The sequence below is a fragment of the Pyrgilauda ruficollis genome, unplaced genomic scaffold (genome assembly GCF_017590135.1).
Source record: "Pyrgilauda ruficollis isolate IOZ18807 unplaced genomic scaffold, ASM1759013v1 scaffold35, whole genome shotgun sequence".
Taxonomy (NCBI): Eukaryota; Metazoa; Chordata; class Aves; order Passeriformes; family Passeridae; genus Pyrgilauda; species Pyrgilauda ruficollis.
The window spans coordinates 8,305,044-8,329,876 of record NW_024524934.1 but is presented as its reverse complement, the minus strand read 5'-3'; the positions used below and the strand labels follow the sequence as shown (position 1 = coordinate 8,329,876).

At 37.7% G+C, this 24,833-nt stretch overlaps 1 protein-coding gene across 1 annotated transcript in view; it reads right to left on the bottom strand.

The window, feature by feature from the left end:
* Positions 1–24,833, bottom strand: part of CDKAL1 (CDK5 regulatory subunit associated protein 1 like 1) — a 380,700-nt gene that overhangs the window by 301,878 nt on the left and 53,989 nt on the right. Inside the window, exon 5 of the mRNA XM_041475400.1 lies at positions 11,842–11,926. Within this exon, the coding sequence (XP_041331334.1) occupies positions 11,842–11,926 (85 nt within the window). The remainder of the gene's footprint in view (positions 1–11,841; positions 11,927–24,833) is intronic.

The following is a 24,833-nucleotide window of genomic DNA, read 5'->3' as shown; positions in this document are numbered from 1 at the left end:
TTACCTCTAATTATACAACTCCAGATCTCAATGCTTAGAAAAAGGTAACCTTGTTAAAACATACTGCAAACATCTCATTATCATTCAAGTCAAAGTAACAAAAAACATTCTTATTGAAAAGGTTTACCTCTTCCTATTATAAACATATCAAAATTAGAAACCAAGAAAAAAAAGCAATCCTCAGGATAGGAGGTAAAGATGAACAAAAGAGCACCAAGGCTGCAAACAGTTGCATGTCCCTGTCAGGAAAGAAAAAGGTGGGAGAGGAAGATGTAGCATCACCATCACTAAGTCACATGAAGCATATTTTGAGAAGACAAAATAAAGCTGCTCCCTCTCTCCATCCTGCTACCTGCCATCTGCCCAAGAGGCCACAAAGCAAAGCCACATCTTTGGCAAGGGGTGAAGCTGATAGCAGCTGTGTCACCACAACAGCTCCAGCAGGGAGCAGGGGAAAAAGAAAGAAATGGAGCAACTCTGTGTTCTCTTCACATGGAAATATTGCACCAAGCAGTGATTCCCAGCTGGAAACCTCGTTATGTAAGCAATATCACTTAGGACATTAGAGGAAGTCAGTTACAGCCCATTCTCCTCAATCCAAACATACTCCCTGACCATTTTCTTAGAATATGACAATGTCATCTTAGCATGTGGTTTCTGAGCAACAGTCACAAGAAATTCAAGATCAACTCACTGCATCTCAACCACAGCGTCAGTAAAGAATCATAACAACAGAGTACGCAATACCTGGCTTATTCTCATTAAATGTCCTTCCTGCAATAATTCTAATATGTTAAGCAGCATTTCACAATAGCTTAACTCAAAAGTTTTGCAACAAGCATGCTTAACTGGTGTCTTTTGTGAAATACAAATGGAAACCACAAAACCAAGAGCATGCACTGCTTGATGTAAAAACTGTGAACTGTTGACTTAAAAAACATGTTGCTCAAGAGATATTTTAACACTGCATTATGCCATTAACATTGAAAACCAGTGTATTTCAAACACGAAGCAAATAATCCCTTGCCTCATGAGAGGAAGCCAAGAGGGATTTGGGGGTGCTGTGGGATAAAATATTGAATTTCAGCCATCAATGTGCTCTTGCAGCCCAGAAAGCCAATTGTATCCTGGGCTGCATCCAAAGCAGCATGGCCAGCAGGGTGAGGGAGGGGACTCTGCCTCTCTGCTCTGCTCTGGTGAGACCCCACCTGCAGTGCTGGATTCCAGCACAGGAAGGTCCCTGACCTTTTGGAGCAAGTTCAGAGAAGGTAACAAAGATGATCAGAGGTCTGGAGAACCTCTCCTTTAAGGAAAGGCTGAGAGAGTTGGGGTTGTTCAGCCTGGAGGGAAGAAGGCTCCAAAGAGGACTTCCAATATATAATGAGGGATTATAAGAAAGATGGGGACAGACTCTGTAATAGGACCTGTTGCAATAGGACACAGGGTAATGGTTTTAAACTAAAGAGATTGTCTAGAGAGGTGGTGGAAGATCCATCCCTGGAAACATTTAAGGCCAGGCTGGACAGGACTCTGATCTAGTTTAAGACGCTCCTGTTCATTGCAGGAGGTCGGACAAGATGACCTTTAAAGGTCCCTTCCAACCCAGACCATTCTGTGGTAGTGAGTCCTACAAAGTTACCATATCCTGAAGCTCCAAGTTTACTGTACATTGAATTTATATTAGTTCAGGACTAAATTAGAAGCAACTCTGCTGAGCCATAAAGGGAAGGTCAAAACAAAGGCTGTGCAAAACCACATTTAACCTGTTTTCTATAATGCTTGAGTGTATATGTGTTGCATCCATGTATACATAAACAGCCAAATTCATAGGCTATATATGAAATTACAAGCTACAGGACCAAAAGAGGTCACATCATTTTCACATGTATAAAAACAAAAGAACCATAGCTTCCACTTCTTGCATAAAAGTTCATCCATTTCAAAAATCCTTCTATTTTTGGTCTTTTCCTTTGAACAGCTTAAATCTTTTTGCTGGTTCAGTCCAGCACAGTTCAAATAACTAAGCTAGCAAATGTGTCCAACACTGGCTAAACAAGAGAACTCCTACTAATAGCAAGAAAAACAATATGAAAAAAAGAAATACCTGAAAGAATAATTTCAAGTTCAGATATTATGTATTAAAAAGGCAGTATTTAAAGCTAAGAGCAATCTGAAGTAAAAATCCCATTTCCTGCAGCTTTCCTTGTATAAGAAGTTTTACAATCTGGATTCAGGATTCTAATTAAACATGGTATTCTTTTCTGAAAGAATGTGAAAGAAAATTCTTCATTGTATTTAGGAGATATCCATCATTATATCTTTTCTGTCTCTAAATAACATTTTTCACTCATCTTCATTTTTTGGAGTTGCAGGTATCAATTTGACAGCTCCACAAAGTAAATGTTCCTATTTAATGACTGGTACAAGGAAAAGCACAGAAACTAGACATCTATTATGGAAATGGGCTACATTAAAAAAGCACAGGGAGAGACAAAATAAAAACTGGAGACATATGAAGTATTTAGGAAAAAAAAAGTCCATGCTACACAATTGGATTGAGGTAATCACAGACTGCTTCTACAACGAGTTTTGCTGTATTTTAGACAATTTTATTTAACACTGTACTTTTGTAAAAAAAGAGCCTCTGCCTCTTCACTACTGAGTTTCCCTTGAGGTTATGCTAATAAAATATAATAGACCCAAGGAAAACAATAGGTTTTTTCCTACTTGGAGTAAACACATATAAAATTTCTTGGTGAGTATCTGCATTATGTTGGTAGCTGGAGCCACTAACAAACATCAGTTTCCATTGTGCTTGGAGCTGTAAAACCAATACATGAAAAAAGCTGACTATTCATCCTGTTAAAAGTAGTTGCTAAACATTATCTCTTAGGAAAGTTTCAAATTCAAGCACATACTTGGAATGAAACAATTCTGTGGTCAACTGTATCTTGGTGTTATAGAGCCTATGTTTCTGCCTTTTTTTTCATTGAAAGCTAAAAAGAAAACTTTACAAGTAAAGAAAAAAATTTGGATAAAAAGTTAAATTCAAGAGGAACAGTTGTCTATGCGCATGTCCCTCCCAAGAGTGGTGCACCAAGGGTCAAGTCAGCAGCTGAGGTGCACAGTGCCAAACATGAACTGCTGTGCTGCACTGGTAGTATCCCAACTTGCCTTGACTAAATACGCCACAATAAAACCTTAACAGACACAGGAATTACAATGGAACTCAGTGTAAAAAGCAAGAGCTTCGTTGAATACAGACGAAAGAAAAATATCACCAACATTATTTTTGCTCTTTGTGGGTTAGCATCTAACAACCATGAGAAAAATGCTTTCAGAAGTATAAGAGAAAATGCTTTTGACACTCAAGCTCACCTGAACAAGCAAGCATTCTCTGTTTTAGGACAAACACCCATAAAGCATTAGTAGATAATCGTTTGAATCAAAAACAAATAAAATCATACTTGTCAATAAGGACAAGTTTAGATCATGTTGATTTTTGCATTAGTCCTGCTACAGCAAGTTTCTGCATGTTTTCCTATGCTCCCTCAGTAGGAAAAGTCAGGCCTGCTAGGACAACAGCCAACATGCAGCTAATTAGATAAATAGTCAAAGCTACCAACCACCTGCTTCCAGCACTCAAATCATTAACCTTTTCTGCTCAATCCTTCTATCTGAAATGGTAAAACAAAACACCTGTTAAGATAAGGGGACACATAATATGTAAAACAGTAATTCTGTAAAATCATATTACCCATTCAAAAACCAGCTAACAATTTCTATTGCTGAATCACCCTTTCATCATTCTACTGTATTTCATATATTTTGGTCTACTAGTTAAAAGCTCAAAGAGCAAAGGGAAAAAGGAAAACAAACAAAGCCAGTACAACATTCCATTCTTTTTCACCTCTTATGACTGTACCTTCTGTATGCAAGCAACCCAACCCAAGCAGAGCTCTGTCCTCATCCTGTCCCACATTATTCCAATGGACATCAATTAATATTACATCCTCTCTCAGTAATGCTATTGCTTATTTGAGGCAATTCTAAAATCTTTTAGAATCTCCTGCACTTTTTAGTGGTGGAGCAAGTAATTTGGTTACCTCTCAATATGAGAAAGAAACAAGAAATTGCCCAACAGATGGGAGGTGAATGTCACATGGCAGAAGCAGCAAGGATTCCGACTGCATATCCCCAAATTAATTGCAACACAAAGCTCAGCTTCAGTAGTCCACTACTGGGCACAGTCTGCCTTGATAAGTCATAAATATTGTTCCAAGGACAAGAAAATGTACACAGCCTACTGTTTGAAGCAATAAAGAAACACACTACAATGTCTCAGACTGCTGCTGTTTCCAGCAGTTGTCCACTATCTTACCACTGTTTGAATCACAAGCTCCTCAGGAGGTGTCACCAGCTCTTTGCTTTGGCAAACTCCATAGGGGTATTTTCCACCTGAAGGCATGCTGACTTACAAACTGTTAATATTCTGATTCCATTCACATTCCTTAAATTTACACACACAGTGGTGGATTTTATTCTTTTGCATACCATAACCCAAATGAGACTTTTAAAGTTTTTATTTAGTAGCCTATTTTTTGAACGGTGAACAGAAAATCCTCCAATCCAGCAAGGACTAACTAAAGGTTAAGGTGCTAATCTGAAGTGTGAGTTAAATCAAGGAAGGAACTTGGTCACGAGAAATCATTGTCCCCATCCTGTTAAAAGAGGCAAGATATTTCAAACAGATTTCAGCATGTTTTTTATGTACATGCCCATAATAGGAAACCAAGCACAGTTTTGTTCAAATGTCTTCAATCCCTCAAAAAGCCTCTTCTTTAAAGCCCTTGATTAAGCAACAAAACAAACCCAAAATTTCTGACCCAAAACAGTGCCTGACAGTTTCTGCTGTATCTGTCCCTGGTCTGGACAAAGAGGGGGTCACCAGCACTAAGAGCCCAAGAGAACACCCCATCCTCAAGGCAAGCATATGGCAGAACAGCATGAGAAACACTAGGAAAGTCCAATTCTTACTTTTGCTAATTTCATTAACTCTGTCTGGAGAGGCTTCCTAAAATTATGCATTTTGACCAAGTCTGGGAGGAGGGGAAAGAACTGTTCTGGTTTTTAACTAGAGATGGAAGCACTCAGAGGGTGCTTGGGCACTGGAACAGGCTCCCCAGGGAAGTGGTCACAGCTCTAAGCCTGACAGAGTTCAAGAAACATTTGGACAAAGCTCTCAGGCACGTGGTGTGACTTTTGGAGTGTCCTGTGAAGGGCCAGGACTCGATGATCCTTATGGGTGCATTCCAGCTCTGGATATTCTACAGTCCTATGATACCTGTGTCCCCATTTTTGGTTGACAAGGAGAAAGGTGAAAGCATTAGTCCATGAACTATCACGAGAGCTATACTTTTTAAATCAGAAGTCTTCCTTGTTTACCCGTATCACTGAAGTGTAATGGTTGATTGCACTTGTTTGCAAAGGAAAGTGTATCTTGTATGTTTAGCAATGAACTTAACTGATTTCAATGTCTGTAAACACTGCCGCTGAAGCACCAGTGCTCCTGGAGCCTGTATAGCTGGGGACCTGTAACTACAGCCTCAACAAAAAGTTCAAATACAGATACATGAAGTCATGAACTAGAGTTGGTCTCTCATGTCCTGGCCATGTTTTCTTCTATAAAATTGCAATCAAACATACATTTGTCCCCAGTGATCTGGCTCAAGACATAAAGAGTATCTAAAGCTAATTAGCCCACTAAAGCATCTGAGGCTTAATCAGTACTGCAGTAACATCTCAAAGCATCAATATCATGTTGTACTTAAAGCAGTCCCAAATGTGTTCCTGTCAGAACAGAAAAGACCTCTAGAATCACATTTAGAAGTTAGAAGTACATTTAGAAGTACAGGTTCTGTTCCTGTACTTTTTTTAAAACCTATTAAAATAATAAACTAAAGTGCACACAAGTTTATAACCCAGGCTTTTACAAATCTCTGCAAAATGTGGCCATGTAACACATGCACTCACAAGCAGTCTATAATCCTTTTATCGTCTAAATACTATGCAATGGAAAGCACTCAGTTCTATATGGTGTACTTTTTCTGTGTTTTATAGCATCACGTCAACCAGCTTTTAACATTCTTTTTTACAGCAGACATGAGTGCAAGAAAAAGAACACACTCAAATGCAGCTAAAAATCTTCCACTAACAAAGATCATTTAACTCACAGAATTCTTCACCAACAGCTATGCCTTCCATCAGCTTAAGACACTAAAAGCATGGTTGACAATATTCAGTAAGTATAAAAAAAAAGAAAAAATACTTACTAGATTGGTAAGGTTTTAAATAAAGACTTCAGTTTAACAACATTTTTATTATAAGCCTACAAAACCTATGGCTTCCAAATGCCTTCTGCAGCATTTGGAAGCCATAGAGCATTTGGAGTCAGCTATGCTCCTTGGTAAAGCTTGACCAAATATATAAATGTGAAACTGGTATTGCTTAAGCTGAGGAATGTTAACTAGTACAATGAACATTTTAAAAAATCATTGTTTTGTAATATGGATGGGCACAGCTGTATAAAAAAAACCCTCTCAAATCCTAAAGTAGAAAACCTTTCTTGAAATTTTTACCAGGAAAACCCAGAAGATCAAAAAAAAAAAAAAAATCTGATGAACATAAGAGAAATATTCAGTGTTTTCAACTAATTAATTCATACACATTACATCAAAGATTAGAGCACTTCCTAAAAAATATATATTTCTTTACAAAACAGAATGAGATCCAAAACTAATTTTAAAGTTAATTTTGGCTAATGGTGTGTGATTGCTGAGATCTTAATAGATGTCCTACATCTGTAAACATAAAAATGTTGTGCCTAAATCCATTCCAATCAAGGTTTATATGAAGCAACTTCAGCAGTCACCTAAGCCTCTCAGGTTGTTCTTAGAAAATAATTGTGATTTTAAATTCTAGCTAATTGATTTACAGCCTCCACTCAAAACCAAGTAACTCCTATTGGCTGGGGAAGGAATTCCTCTCACTGTGAATATGGCATATATCTTGAACACAAGCACTTTGCCAATCTGTAGGTGTGTGAGCCTTTCATCCTGGCAAAAGGCAAGGTTTTCACCAACATGATCTAGACTAGTTTAGAGAGTCTGAGCAAGGAGTACTATTGGGAGCAGTCTTAGGGGAAAAAGAAATCAACTGCCCAACTTCCTCCCACTCAGTGAAGTTTGTTTTGCAGGCATTTTTACTTCAGAGAATCCAGGCCTTCCTCAGATTTCTTCAATACACGTGGGGAACAGCAATACCCCTACCTACAATTCTCAGTACTGCCCCGTTAGCTTAAGTACTCCAACCCAAACACCTAAAGACATGGTAACACGCATTTCTGTGAAATGCAACAGCCAGGCTATGACACTCAGCTCAGAAACTTCCACCTGGAGGAAGTGATCTTCTCATGCTAACAGGATATATAAAATGAAGAACTTGGAAATACTTATGTTTACTCTCCTGGACGTACATAACAGCTTAGATTGTATTGCATGAACAGTATAAACAACTCTAAATCACAGTCTACTTCTACACTGGGAATGTATTAGGAACAGCAAAAGGATTAATGCTGCGTTAAAGAAAGTCGTAACTCTGCATAGTGTGCAATTTTTCATTTTGCTCAATTTCAAAATGCATCATATAAATTACATTCATAAATGTTGGGGAAAAAAGCAAAAAAAAAAACCAACAAAAAACCTTCTTCCAGGGTTATTTCCATTTGCAAAGATTTCAAGCAGCAGAAAATTATTCTTTGAACAAGCTTCTGTATTTCTTAAAGAATAACCTCCTTTTGTACTTAACATCAACACAACTGCATTTGGTTAACAGAAATCCTGTAGCATCCAAAAGCAGTCATGCCTTTTACTCTTCAATTTCATCCACTGAGAGCTTTAAACAACTTGCAACGTCTACAATCAGAGTCCCCTTAAACAAACATTTCCACAAATTCTATGGGTTTTGATGCTCCTTCTAGCATGAAAGTGAGATCCCACACACACTGTTTATTCATGAATTGGTGAAAACTGTAGCAAGGACAGAACTGGAAGCCGCATGGTGCTACTTCAGTGCTAAAAGCCCTTGCATCTCTGTCGCAATTCATCGCTATCAGAAATAAAAGGGTTGAACACACACTGGAGAGTGCCTTAAAGTGAATGCAGCAACAAATATATCGGAGAATGTATGCTAATGCTACATGTTCATTGTATATAGTAACAAAGATGATTATTTATAGTTGCTTACTCTATACCATGAGACAAGCCATGGACACCTCAACAGCATAAACACATCTTTCCTCCCAGACAACATTCTGGCTGCTTTGATAAGCAAGCCACCAAATTCCTCTCCATAATACTTCAACCAGCAGGAGAACTCCTTAAGGAAAAGCCGAAGTCCCCAAACACATGAGTAACTTATACCAGCACTTAGGAAAGGATCAAGCAAGGGAAAAGACAGCTAGCTAGAAACACTCAAGAGTTTCTGAATCTTCAGAGGTCATCAGGAAACCTGGGTTACATATCTTAGATGAAACAGTGAAGAAAAGAGTATCAGAGCACATAGAAATTAATGGAGCATGAAACTGAAGAGAAAAGTAACTGTATTTAAAGGAAGCAAGCTCCTCTAGCACACGATCTTGGACTGAAGTCTCTTCATCAAACAGTCTTACACAAGTTAAGGTTAGTAACTTTTTGAATGTTTATTCTTGCTATTACCAACAGCTAAGTTTTAAGAAAACTACTTTTGACTAAAATAAATGATAGCAGAAAATGTTACTGATAACCTTCTGCAAATGAGAAAAAAGCCAACCAAACAAACAAAAAACCACAAACACAATAAGCAGAGGCACATAAATTAACCACAAAAAAACTGGCCAACATCCCCCAAAACAAATAAATAGTGACATGTCTCTGGAAGAAATTTAATGATATTTTACTTATTTTTTTGTTATTTATACTGTTTATAAAACACATATATACATATACAGTTAACTCATCCAAGTTGGTCACACTGACAGATTATCAGGTCCAAAACAAAGACGTCATACTGAAATATTATCAGCAAAAAAAAGGATGTTAGTGACTTTTAAATAAATAGATTATTTTTAACTATTATTTCATTTTAAGGCCAAATAAAGTCAACTTCAAAAAAGTGAACTTTCCAAAAGCTGCTAATTTCCTGGAATGCCCAGCAAATACTCTACTAAAGCACAAAAGGTAGATCCATCACTAATCAAAACAGAGGCCTTAATAATTTTTTTTTAATCCCCCCACTTAATTATAGTGGGAATTCTTTACTGCTATTGCCTAACTCTACTTTAATCTTATTTTAAGATTAGCAACTGAGAATAAAATCTGTCCAGGAAACTCTCTCAATTCCCATCCATAAGTAACATTTTTAAACAACTCTTTGCCCTCCATACCATTACTCTGGTTCAGCAAGTTCAATTTTATTGATACTGAAGAACAAGAGACTATTCCTAAGAGCTAAGGAGAAAAAAAAACAAGCAAAAAGATTATACTGTCAGTCATCTTGTATCAGCTGTATACACATCTGCAAAGATTCAGAGTGTCTGGGAGTGGTTTAGTTCCTTTTTTAGAAGAAAATCAGACCAAAAAAGTTGTACCTACAGGACTTGTTGGGTTCTGGCACACTCTTTGGCCCATGTTTTAGTGAGGGATCAACTTTTCACAGTCATTCTTTAACCACCAGTGGGAACAAACTACCACTGGTTTGAATCAATGCATTTTAAAGTCATATATGCAATGTACGAACTGTTGCAGTGGGCAGAGAATAAATAAATACTTTTTTCAATAACATGCATAATACTATGTAACACTTTCAGACTGATTTTTTTTTTAAAGAAGAATTTTACAGGGCAGAGTATTAATTTTTCTTGTCCAAGCATGTTTGCTTTGGCAACACACACACACTACATGTTTATTTTGTTAGTCAATTGAGAAAAACAAAGATTTCCATAGTTACCGACAAGCTGCTGTGACAGGATATAATGGCAGTTCATTTGGTATCACTCAAACTTCATGCATTGGGTTTTTGCTGTAACAAATTAAGAACTGTTTGGGAGAAGTTGTGTTCTTTAGAGAGACAATGGCCTTCCCTTGTGTTTAATGCACCTTACAAAAAACCAGAAACAACTACAGAAGATGCCATTGTCCATGGCTGGGAGCTGCCAGGATCTGAGATCAGAGAATGAATCAAGAAAAGAACAAGTATAGAGAGATGTAAGGATAAAAAAGAATAAATCCAGGCCACAAGTAACATCAGGTTCATGAACAGAGCAGCAACAGAAACATGTTCTTCAAAGAAATATTTTTGGTCATTTGATTTCAGTTAGGCCCTATTTCTTAACCAGCTCTGTTCTCCTGGCTGGGACACACACCATACCACATCATTTCTGGCACAGGATTAGTAAAGTAGAAGGATGGCCACAACTGAGCTGGAAAGTATCTTGTCATCAGTTCTGCTGGCCAACACACACTAACTGCTGGAAGTGTTCTGGGAATAGTTTGCTTTTTTTTTTGGCAAGAGAGAAGAAAAGGCATAAGCCATTCTGGTCACCAAGTGCAACACCAGCAGCCAGAAAGTGAAGCACTCTCAGGGATGGAGGAAATTTTTGCTGTGCCACCGACAGCAGGCAAGTGGTTTCTGTTCCAGGTTACAGCCCTGAGAGCCTGTTAGTAACTCCAGCAATGCAAGCAGGTAGCTTAGCTTATATCCAGCTTCTCTCCCCTCTTTCCGTTCCCAAGAACTACGTGCTTCTAACCAAAATGGATTTCAACAGCCAGTCCATCCCCAGTGCACCACACTAAAGAAATAACTGCACAAGTAGCCAAATTTGTTTACTAAATGTAAAATCTACACGACACATACCACAGTATTTCTTTATACTGGGCAGTGACAGCTATATTTGTGTACAGGTTTTCTAGTTACTCTCATCATAACTACACTTCTGCAGAAATGGGAGGCAAAATCACTACCATGTCTTTTTGTTTGACATCAGTGGAATGGTACTGAGTAATAAAACACACTCCTCACACAACTTCTAGTATAAGCTAATCTTTCAAGAAAATGGATCATCAAATAGCTGATTTTAAGTACATACCAGATACCCTTTACAAAGAATCACAGAATTGGCAGGGTTGGAAGGGACTTCTGGACATCATCTTGTCCAACCCCCTTGCCAAGGCAGGGTAACCCAGAGCAGGTGACACAGGGACATGTCCAGGTGGGTTTGGAATGTCTCCAGAGAGGGAGACTCCATGAGCCCCTGGGCAGCCTCTTCCAGTGCTCTGACACCCTCAATATAAAGAAGTTCTTTCTCATGTTATGGTACTTCTTGTCATTTAATTTATGCTCATTGCTGCACACCACTGAAAAGCAGGTCCCAGTTAGGCCATATTTAAGTAGATGAAAAATGCAACAACCTAACATTTCACATATTATTTAAAAAAAAAATCACAGTCAGCTCTTCAGAAGACTATCACAACATTGTCTTGAAAAGTGACATAAAAGTCCCTATCTAAATGGGTCAGCAGTTCTCCTAAATAAGTATAGTGATAATCACTTGCAAGTTATTTCTATTTTTTAAAAATCCACTCTGCCTTACAAATCCATTCTAGAGAATTCACCATTGTAACACAAAATCAGCACATTTCTTACTCTAAAACAAAGAATTACTTCTAGATTGAAAACACAGAGCTTTAAGACGTGTAATACTCACTGATAGCTAAAAATAAAAATCTTTGTAAGGAAACAACTTACTTGATGGAGTTTCTGAAGTGGTCTTCAGCAGGATTTTTTACTGTACAACTGTTCAGCAACCATAAATCTGCTTCAGCAGAGTTGTCTACAAAACAGAAAGAAACAAATCTGTGTTAAGAATTATCTAATCTGTCAACTCCTACCTTATATACTATTTTAAAAATTTTTTAAAAACCAAACTGAGCCATTAATAGTAAGTTGGCTACTTGCAAGATTACTTTATATTCAATTACATTCTTGGAAGGGGTTTTTTGTTTTTCTTTGTTTTGTGTTTTAGAGGAAAAAAGGTACACCATTTTAATTCCTTTTTATTTTTTTTTTTTTGCCAGTGGGGAATGAATTGTTATCTCTATAAACTGAGATGCCACAAGGTTGTACACCACAGAAAACAAAGTTAAAAAGAATGGTCACAACTTCCAGAAAGATCTTAGCTAAACAAAGGCAAAACTAAGTGGTCAACAAAAGCAAAAACATAATCCCTGCTTCTGCTCCACTGTGAATTAATACTACAAAACAAATCACTATTCATAACATGTGAACCTCTACCAAAGAGAAAAGTCAATATAGCTGGTTTGGAAAGAAACATACATATTTCTAGTTTTGGTTATATCTTAGTTATGGTATAATTATAGCTCAGCAATTTTCAGACAAAAGATATTCAAGCAACCAATATCTGCCTCCATTCAGATAAGAATACTACTTTCTTCAGGATCCAAACCTTTCTGTATATTCAGAGCCTATTGATATCTAAATTCATTAACAGAACTGAATCCCAGAATTATCTGCAGAAGCACATATATAAACTCTAATCCTGTAAAACATGGCCTGTGGTACAAAATTAGTAGCATAGTCATGTCCTTGTGAAGTTAGAGCTTCTTTTTTTGAACAAAAGAATAAAGATAATCTATCTCAAATAGTTTAGTGCTTTAGCATTCATCAGAATAGCTTGTATCAGTTTGGACAAAAAAATTCATGTTACTCGCTGCTATTCAGTACATGGAGCATTGAAGTATTGACTGATGTATCTTTAAATAACATAAGCCAGTGAGCAATGAATACAGGTAAAACATAATTTTTAGGACGCCTTACTCGAACTGACATCCTGCGAAAGCGGGAGAAAGCCTGCCATGATTTAGGCATATTTATACATGCACCCATCATGAATGTATCCATACCCATAATATGCTTTTCCTCCATGCATACACACTTATGATGAAAGGCTGAAAAGCATTTGAAAAGCTTTCTGTCTCATAGACAATTTTGTTCCAAGAAATCATCATTTACAGTTAACGATCAGTCACTTAACCTATGAAGCAGGTAAATTGAAAATAATACAAAAAATGCAACTAATGCTAAATATGAGAAAACATTCAGGGGGATTCAAATCATTGTTGACCAAGATCACACTATTAATTTGGCTAAAACACAACTTTCTTTCACAACAGGGAAAGACCACAATCACCTAAACAACATTCAGACCTTTAGGTATTTTAAACAAAACAAGTATCTGACCCTGTCAGGCTGGGAAAGAGCACTCAGTTTTTCAGCCTACACAGAAGTCAAAATAAAAATGGAACAAGACAAGGAACCTCTCCTGCATGAAAACCACATTTTTAGACTAATGAACAGATCCATTTACTATTAGAAATATAATCAGAGGTTAAAAAACTGATTAGCAATTATGTACAGACAAGCAAAGAAACAGTTTTAATGTTAGAAAAAGAGTGATCACTTGGCCTAGTCAGATGTACCAAGTATGAAAACAAACACATTTTAGAAGTAGTTTTCCAGTCACACTGCCAAACCCTTGTATTTCTTATTCTTTTCAGCAGCATAAAATGTTTATAAATTCAGCCCCACACCCATAACACACCCATCTGAGAATTAGGGGTGGGACACACACACACACAAAATAGCAAGAGGCCAACATGTAAGTGAGACATTACATTTAACAGACAACAGCTGCAGTAGCACTCATTCACCACTGTAAAGCACAACCATTTTTAAGAGATGTCTTTATTCGGAGGAGAGATGCCTCGAGACAGAACACCAGCTCTGGGCTTGGTCTCAGCTCCTTCTGGTACTGTGGTTTCCAGGTGTGCAGGAAGAGACAACACTGTGACAATACTTCTTCCCTAAAGCCAAAATCAAACCCCTCTCTTCAAAACAGCCTTGGAAAAAGTAACACAAGTAACAAGTTTAGAAAGCCCTTACATACTCAGTCAACGGGACTAATTTCATACAGCAGTTTGGTTTCCAGGCGATTAATACATTGACTCCTTGACTGAGGGACAACTGCAACACTTTATATATATTATATTAAAAAGTCTCCCAAATACACCTAAATTCATTCCTTAACAGGTTTCAGTCTCTGCAGAACAGAAGATAAAAAGCAAAGGCTCTTACAGAATAAAATCTCCTGAGCAGTTTTGGGAAAAGGAGTCTCACTCATGTACACATCTAAAAATCATTTAAGGAAAATAAAAGTGTAGCTGAGGTTTATCCCCCTCTTACAGCAACAGTATTGTTTTATCATATTTAGTTGTTCTATTTCTGCATTTATTTGTAAATCTTTTTTTTCTAATTAATTCTCATGATCTCTCATATGAATACACGTATATACAAGTTTTGATTATGCATATATATATATAAATATATAGGCACACACTTATGAGTTATATTCATTTATTAAGTGTCCATATCACAATTCTTCAAAATGACAGCTGAATTTTCTTAGTACTTTACTGCCCTATTCACACTTAAAATAATTGCATGCACTGGTGTAAACTCACCACAGTCTACTGCATTTTTTTCAATAAAATTTCAGTTAAAAAGAAAAAAATTGCCAACGGGGCCTTTTTGTATCAGGTTGCAGGAACATCTGAACATTTGTAACATTGTGGGAATAACTTGTCAGCGGTCACATTTTGCTTTGCAAGGCCTTGACGGATGTGTGGAAACAAACATGGACCAAAAGAGCAGACTGGGCTTGGCATGTATAAACAACATCTTCTGGCTTCATAATTACTAAATATTAAGCAACACCAGAGTAATAATCCTTTATTCAAGACATGGAGACTGGAGCAACTGGCTACCTATTTATACACATAGGTATATGCATGTGTATATATGTGTGTGTGTATATATATACATATATTTGCATAGATATACACCTGTAAGTGTTCTGATATGAGTAGGTGCTACTGTTCAGCACTGTCCTCAAATAAAGAGTCAAAGAGCTCTGACAAACAAGCTCAGGCTTCTAAATCCATGCCTAGAGGGGCAGGGGCAGACAGCCCTGAGGATTCAGCCCTGGAGTTTATACTCCAGGCAGACAGATGAAGAGTTTAGGTCTGGATGGGAAGTACCACATGAATGTGGTGCTGCACCCACTGACACAACCATGCACCCTTCCTTGGAAGCTCTCCACCTGCCACCTTCTCCAACTCCATAAGTAAGGTTTTTGAGAAATCTCCAACATTTCAGTGAAGAACAGAGGCCTGTGTTTGGGAGCTCATACAGATCTGAGTGAACAGGACAACCTAAACTTGACAGAAGGTTTTCCAGCAAGTCATAGAGACTGAGAGGCAAAACAGAAGCAAGAACCATAAGTATAGTGAACATCAGTTACAGCAGAGAATATGAAATAGGTTCATGTGTCCTGCAACAATCTTCTCTACGGGGATCTTCTTCAACTTATTTTTGCCATATATTCAGCATAATGATACTTTTTTCATTATGATATTTTTCTGCCAACATTTATTTTTATGAGCTACTTAAACAGTTTCCTCTTTGATAAGACATTTTTAGAAAAAAAAAAGACATGTCAAATCAGCCTTGTATTAATTGCTCAAAAACACAACTCAAAACCATGGTCTTCTTGCATTGTGACATCTTTTCCATAAAAAAAGGCTACACTGGAAGTAAACCACAAAGTCTATCATACTCTCTGAAAAACAACATAGAGTACAAAGGAACCTAAAGGTCATGGAAACTTCTGAGCACTTAAGTTAATTGGGAAACTCTGGAAAAGATGAATTGGCTGCATTATGCAATACTAAGATGATAAAATGGCAAGAGTCTGTAACATCAGTATACCTACAGAGGAAAATAATATTTCCAATTCTTTTCTAACTGGCAGTGTCAGTTTTGTTATCATTTCAGAAATCATAAATCAGCAGAATTTCTTAAGACTGTAGTAATACTATCAGCTGAAAATAAACAAACTATTTGGGTTTGCCTGGTCTCTTAACTTTTTAGTCTTTCTTCTTTCAATTTGTTCCAAAACTTTGTTTTCTTCCAAGCCCCCCAAAACCACATCTCCTTGAAAATCAAAACACTCACAAAGAAAAAAATTAGAAGAAACACAGCTAGTGAAGCCCTAAAAGAACAGCCTTTCTTTACTTTCTTCAGCACATCACTCCTCTCTCTGCACTGAAACCACTACCAGATTTGCTCAGCACAGTTTGCTAAAAAAACATGACTCATAATTATTATGACATACTTTTAAATACTGTACATCAATCTGAGAAATTTAATCTGAAAGCAGATCTTCCTCTGTAATCACTGAAGGCTCTTCCAGGGCCTTTCCCTCCAGCTGTCCTTATCCTGTTCCTAATAACTCTCCAAGTCTTCCTTCTCACCTTTTCTGATTTTCTTACTTCTAACTCTCTCACACAACAAATATACCTCCAGTTTCTCTGTTTCCACATGCTGTATTCTAGCCTCTGTTCCCATTTATGGACCTCCCCATCAGACGCTTTGTCCTGTGTGTTCTTCCTTCCAAAACAGCTCTGCTCCCTCCCTTGACACCCTGGTTGCCATTTCATGCCCTGGAGTAGCATGAAATGTAGCAGATCCAGTAACATCCAAGGTATCTGGAATGTGTGCCTGCAACTGTACTCCATGGGAATCATCTGCCCCAAAAGACACAAATATCTAAGCATGAGGACACCTCACAGCCAGTTACAGTCATGGAGCATCTTGACTGGAACAGAGTTGCCAAACTAATTCATTTCTTTCGACATCCCTGTGTCACAGAAACCCACTGTCACTCAAATTATGTTACTGAAATTAGGTGCTGGTTAATTTAATGATTTCTTGGACCACTGGGCATTGAGAGACCTCAACAAGTATTGGGAAAGGATCTCATAAATACTAATTCAGAAATGCTCTGAATCATCAGTGCAGCAGGAAGGTACATCTTCCTCTGGGGACAGGGAGTTTAGTTATTTGCAGACAATAGGCTTTGCATAGCAGAAGAAGAGAGTAACAAGAAAAAGTTTGGCGTTTTATTTGCGTGCCTTTCCTCAGCACACAAAATACTTAGCTACCATTTGCTAGTTCTCAATATTGTATCACATATAGTTAACTATCAACTTTCATGTAACTTGTCCTACAGAAAAGATTCCAAGCAAACAAGCTCTTTCTGTGTGTCTGCACCCCTGACAGCAACTACAAATCAAAACCACAAGTTATCATGAGTTTCCAGATGGCACTTGTTTGGAATCTCAGGGACACGTTATCAGTTCCCACCTCTGAAGACGTACCATGCATTTGCCAATGATACGAAACACTCAAAGCATGCTGAAAATACCAACTTTGCAGATTGCAAATGTCTTTCAAAACAATCCCACTCATGTCTTATCAACACTATCAGGATGTAAAATATAAAAGGATCAGCTTGATTGCAACATTACTTCTGTTTTCTCATTACATTTCTGAAATACTCTGGACATAACAAATTGCCTCATTCACAATTCATGAAAACACAACTATTTGGTTCACCCTGCATATATGTTATTTAAAGTTCCAAAAGGAAAGCCAGGCTGATTATCAAATCAGGTAATGCAGACAAGCCTTCATGAAAAAAATAATTCTCCCATCATGCCTCCTGCCCTGATTTAAACTACAAATATGCAAATTTGCCATTTTTATTCTCCATTAACATTTTCATTACTGAGCTAATAGTGTAAGCAACCTTTCTTGGGTTTTCTGGTTTTTATGAAATTTAGTATTTTTAGTAAATTTTCTTGTGCAGGCAGACATCTCAACAGCATTTACTGCTGGACTATAAATAGATTTTATAAAGCCTTCCATATCAGGATGCTGTGCCTGCTATCAAAGTATATTTCTCACTGTCCAGCACCAAAGCAGAGGTGCACAGGGACTTGTCCACTGAACACATCAAGTAACTAGGAACTAAGAACATGTAAACACACAATATCAGCCAGTTAAAATCCAGTAACGCACTACTGGATACAAAATATGACATGTTAAATCATTGCCTCTCCTGATTTCTGTATAACAGACAAATAATTCAATTTTATGTATTCATGCCTGCTTTCAGGACTGAAAGTTTTCTAAAAAAAAATACTGGTTTATTTCCAGTCACCTGTGAAAACACATTTTGAAAAAAAGCTTATACACCTTTTTTTTCAGCTGTTTAGGGGGTATCATGCAATTACTGGAACAAACTAATAAGCTATCAGTTGATGTCCATTCAATCTGTTCCTGACCTGGAACTTTGCCTTACCACTCCTTCCCAAAAACAAATTCCTGAAAAATATATTTCGTTTGCTGAAGCTTACCAAGGCCAGCAGAACAGCTTATGGCTTCTGCCATCATCACTAAAACTAAAGGGTGACTGTGAGATCACTGAGAAATGAAACTGGAACTTGAAAAATTACAGTAGGTGAACACCTGAACTAACATTAATATATTTATAAATAGTGCAGACAAAAGAATTTGTATTTCAGAGCATGTCCATTAAGAGAATACTTCAGGCCTGGCATGGGGGTACCGAACACCAGACAACACAAGAAACAGTACATGAAAGAATAAATTTAGCTTCAAAATATCGACAACGATAAACTTTACTTCCCACTTCTACTCTGCAACCATCAGTAGCACTTACAAGAGTAATCCCAATTTGTATTGGGATTTTGAAGCGAGTAATCTGTTCTCCAAGTACTTTTCATCTCTGCTCTAGACACAGCACAGGCTACAGTCTGGGTCTGAGGTGATCCTTGTAAGCCACCTTTTCCTCCCACTTTGTACACACTTGTGTCAGACCAGCAGGATACCCCAGCTACACTGGTTGCTGAGCCCAGGGTGTGCACTGCAGTGCCCAGACACACAGAGCTGCACAGGGAGGCTTCAGCCCATCCACCCTTAGCAACACCTAAGCTCCACACAGTGAAGAACAGGAGAGTTAAACCGACTGAAAATGTTTACCTTTTAGCAATGTAAAAAAATCCAATTAGGTTATAAATTGTATTTTCATTCCTTCTGCAACTTCCTGCTGATTTTTCTGCCTCTGCACACAGCACAGACAACATGAATTGACAAATTACTTTGGTATTTTTGTTCATTTTACTCTAATTCACTAGATTTTCCATGCGTTAAGGCACCTGAGGGTAACTTGAAGTTGCAAAATGATTTATGTTTAACAATGCTAAACCTAGAAATGTTTCTTTTGAAAAGCAGCAGGTTTCCTTTTGGAACTTTAACACTCTAAAATTGCAGTACGTTTCAATAATTCCCCCATATGAATGAGAACTTTTCCAAGCCCATCGCCATGGAACGACTCATACTTGTTCCAATCAAGAACGGGACTGATCATTTCCACATCTTACCCTGATCTTTGTGGATCAGGGGAAAAAAATGCATACTTTAGTTCAACTCTGGGTATAGTTTAGTTTCCTGTGCCATAATCTGCTGCATTTTAGTCTACATTCCACAGTTCCACTTGTTTTGTCAAACAACTCCCAGAAAGACACTTTAAAGGAAAGGTACCCCTCTTACAAGTATACGACCATGGCCATGTTCTAAAGGAAGCTTATTCCAACATGACACGACCTTAATGGGCTACTCTTTTCTCACAGCTCTTTTCTGATATAAAATAGTCAAACCTCATTCTGCACATGGTATTATATACCAAAGATGGAAAATTTTAGCTCATTCCTTCAAAATAAAGCCTTCACTACTTTGAGAAAAGTGGATCATGCAACTATTTATTGAACAAAATATGACCTTAAAACACGGGAAGATGAATCTCTCTGCTAGCTAAGAGATAAGTTGGCAGAAAGCCTAAGCCTTGCCAATGGCGGCTCAGCACAATAACACCTGATGTTAAGGAACCCAAATTACTCTGGGCAGCAGCAGATGCAGGTGCCATAGCATGGTGCCCTAAGGTGGGCATTTCACCCTGGTCTTCAGCACAGGCATATTTTTGAGGTATTCCAAGAGTCAACTGCTCCCTTCACTTCACTGAACACTTAATGATCAGTGTGAATAATTTCAATATGCAAAATAGTGATGAGTGATTTATCAGTCTCTTGGGAAAAGTCCCATTACATTAGGAACAAGGTCAAGTAGCCTTTTCAGCCAGGCTATGCTACAACAACACAAATAACTCCAACTCATTCTGATGATTAATGCAGATAGAATTTGTTTTGTTGACAGAATTTGGAAAAATCCCAGAAACTCCTCCTCCTCTGAGTCTTAAGCCTGCTTGATATTCCAGAAATAGCACGCACAGTACGACTCAGTGCTCTTCTGTCCCTACATACAGCTTCATACGCAAAACACGAGTTATTCAAATGAGCAAATACAGACTGATTGCTTCTGTCTTAGTCACTTAAAATCCAAAGCCAACCATGAACAAAACATCTTGCACAACTCTGTGCAACTGAAGTTTCAAAGCACGCTGCAAATATTAACTGATTTCCCTTCAACAGCCACATATTAAATATGCACCCTTCCCTACACCAATTCCTTTTCATCTTATAAATGTAGACAAGTAGTTTCAGAATTTCCATAACTTGATCGAGCCACACAGGATGTCTATGCAAACAAGCCAAGATCCCAGCCAAGATGTCCCTGCCTTCAGGCCTGTCCCTGAACACAAAGCCATTGCCTAGATTCATATGCACAAACTATTTCAGTCTACATCCTTTAGAGGCCAGATAGGTGATATCCAATAAATTTTTGACAAGTTTAAAGGCAATCACAAAACCCAACTTTTCAGTAATTTCGGTTGCACATCAAATGAACAGAAAACACTGAACAGAAGAACAAATTAACTCCTTTCTATGGGACAAGGTTAAAAAAAAATTTAAATCACCCCTCTCCCTCAAAAAAACTAATCCAAACAGATATAATAGCTCTAATTCCCCATGTGTGCTCAAACATAGCTCTTGCAGATGTGTTACCAGCTGTCTCTGAGCATCTATTGAAGTCTACTACAGCCTTAGAAGGATGACAGCTGATGGTGAGCTCCAAAAGAACCTCCAGATTTCACAGGGCTCACTGAAAAACAGCTGCATTCTCATTTTTGATACAACACTTCAGAAATGTCCACTTGCTTTATCTGTAGTCTCAAATTTAGCCTTACCTAGTAAAAATGATTAAAGAGGATTCAATTGTTTTGCAGATTGGAGTTTCTAAAAAAATGGCTGAAATTTAAATGAAACTGCTGATGTTGAGACTGGCAAGACACAAACTGCAAGTCAGAAATGTCACCTAAACTATTGATTTGAAAATACCACATACTGTGATGTTTAAGGTACAAAAAACCCACTGCAGTCAAGCATAAGCAGGATTTCATATGATGATAGCAAAGACATGGGTAAATGAAAAATGAAAATTCTATGCTTTCCACTATGCATCATATGATTCCATATGAATTTGCTGTAAACAGCAATAAGCAGTTCAGAAACAAGGATTGACTGGAACCTGTCCCAGGAATACAATTTTAAACTCCTTGAGATGTAATACTATAACAAATCTCACTTATAGAAGCGCTTCTATATACAGAGTTAATGGAATGTTAATGGCTCTTCCTCACCATCTCTACAGGATAGAACAAAGAAAATATAAATTGCTGGTTATTCAGTCCCATCATACACACAAGTATAACCTGTTGGGCTAAGGAACAGAAAAGAGAAACCAAGGACCTTGATAAAATGCAGTTGCATCACTTGAATTACCCAGAGGAGCCTCTTGCACTTCTAGGCCCCGTAAGCCACAAGGAAATCCAACAACAGGAAACTCAAAGCAATGAAGTAGAAGATTCTCAAGCACAACACAATTCCCAAGCAAATGGGAAAAAAATCTTGGCTTCATTTCCAGTGTAATACAAAATGGATCTTAGGTAATTAACATTATTAATTTATAATTTAATTTAAGGCATAAAGAGAGCAGCTTTACTCCACAGATTTCCTACTTTTTCAGTACATCTAATTCTGCATAAGTTGGCCCACGGCAGTGAACTTCCACATTTCCACAACTTTCTAATCTCCATTCATTTTCACAACATCCAGGATTAGAACTTTGCTATAGTCTGCAAAGGAAACCTAAATTTTATTCCCGTATCTGTTTCACAATCTTTTTTTCTCCAAGTTCTGTCTGCATTAAGTTGTACCTAGAAGCCATTATTGATTTCAAATGCCTTGCTTCCACTTATTTCTCCTGATACCAAATGCCACAGGGAATATGGATTTAGGTTTTAGCCATCACTTTTAAAAGAGTTAAAATTATAAGCTATTTGAGCCAGATATGTCTAAACACTTATTAAATTGTAGCTTCCGGCTACTTATTGACTTTTTCAGAACTACCTTCACACCTCATCTATTTTCTACTTTATCAGTTTTCTGAAAAGCAGGAGATATGGGCTTAAGGTACCATATCCAGCAGCCAGATAAGCCTCTGCTGTGGTTAATTCCCAACCATCATCCCCAGTTCAGACTATCAGCAAAATTTAGTGCTTGTGAAAGCTCCAGACTGAGCACAGCAGAAATTAAAGCTCACTCTTTACACACACAACCAGTAAATGCAGCACAGCAATCAGCAGTGCAAGCTTCTTCACAAAATCCCACCAAGTTTGGAAAAAGCTTCATCTGGGAACATTTAGGACAAAGTAGCAGATCTACTTCTATACCCACTGAGCCAGAATAGTAAGGAAACCTGCTCATGGCAGAGGAGTAATGATGAGCTGGGAAAGAGAAGCAAAGACAGCGAAGGCAGGTGTGCAAAGGTGTATCCCATGCCCTGACTGACGCAGAGCAGACACACCAGCCCATGCAGCGGCTACAGAGCCATGCCTTAAAGAGGCTGAATAGTTCTGTACCACCACTGAGATACCCATTACAGCCTCACACATTGTTTCTCTACTGTGTCTCCTGTCAATCCCATCTGCAGGTTTGATACCCTTGTTAGAGACAGTTTTGTTAAATTACTATCATTTGTACAAAAAAAGCACCAGAAAATATTCTTCCAGTACAGTATTGCATGCAATAAGACAAGGCTATTTTGAAACTTTCAGCAGCACTTACAAGTGCTGAAGCTAAAACATGTCAGTTTTTCATAGAAAAATGTAGCTTTATGGTCTCAGAGTAGTTCAGTTTCATCAAGCACAAACCAGTTCGAACATTAGTTTGAGACATGTATTATTTGATGTAACAGCAGCTCTCCCAAAAATAAAAAGAACATTTTGACAAACAAGAGAAGGTGGGCGAGTTTCCATTTTCTCATCTTATTTGGAAGCCACATCTCAAGATTTCAAGGACTGTCACAAGGAGTGATGTTGGTGTATTACAGCAGGCAGAGCTGCACTTTATAAGTGCACAGTGCTGTCTAGCAGTTCTCAATTCCTTCAAGGAAAAGCCAGAAGAGTCGCTGGAAGAGCTCCATATGTCAGTGACAGAAGGAATCAAAACTTTTTGGGTTGGGCAAGGTAAAGAACAACAACAGAAAAATTACATTTCATTACACAGCTCAAGGTATTGAAAAAGCCATTTTGACCTTTCTCCTTTCTGAAAATTGGAGATACTTCACTTCCTTACTTTTAAGACTTCAAGGCCTGTAGTTATCCACAATTTAATTTATATTTTCTGATGTGAGAGGGATCTTTATACAAGCTTCTCTTTTTTCTTTGTCAGTGACTGGAGCTTAATCTGGTGTCTCCCAGGATCACTATCCTTTCTTTGCATATTAATATCTTATGACTTCACCTTTTCTTTGCTTTCGAAGATGAATTTTAAAAAATAGGATGTCAAGTTCCTACAAGTCACATAACCCATCCCACTCTGGCACATTATCTGCCCAAATGTTTGATACTGACATTATTTTTTTAGAAAGCTTTTGGTGAACTCTAGTGGTAAATCTTAAAAAAAAAAAAGAAGTCAAAAAATAAAAGTAAGCTACTTTGTTATTTAATATATACTTTGCAGAAGTAAAAATGCTTATGGTTGTAAACTGCCTTGGCTAAAGGGTTATGGTCACTTCCAGTAGGAAACAACATTATCTGTTGTACCTCACCTTTAGTCTTTTAAACATTTTAGAAGCGAAAAATCCAACAGTAATTAATAAGAAGTTCCTAGATACAAGGGAAAGTGGTACAGTGGCAACAGAGGATACCAGGAGGCCCATGGCTACATGGAAAGCCTCGACTACCTACCTTCAGCTCATAAAGTTACTGATTTGTAACCAACAGTATTGGTTCGTAATTAGTCTTTATTTATTTCAACTGGCCTTGAAACCATAACCCTGAAAAACAGTACCACCTCCAAGTGCATTAACAGACCCCTTTAGGTAAGGAAAGTTTAAAACTTAAAGTAATCTCTGAGTGCCACCCTGTCTGGATGCTTCCAGCAAGATAGAGGAACACAAGTATCAATTCAGCTTTAGGGTCATCAGCACAGCTGGGCAGGATCTAAATTGAAATACAGCTGGTAATCCAGACTATGAACACAGCATGGCTCACACAGCAGAGTCCCAGTAAAAGACAACATGGAATCATCAAGGTCTCCCAAAGTGCAGGTAGAGCAGATGGCTTCCTGTCTTTGAAATCACTTCATCTCCATTTCAGATTCATCCACACATTCAACCTTTATAAAGTACAGAAGTTAGCTGCCACAAAGTGCTTAACCCTTTACTAAAGATCCCACTCTAAGGTCTTCCAAACTAAAATATTAAAATTGAACTCAGAT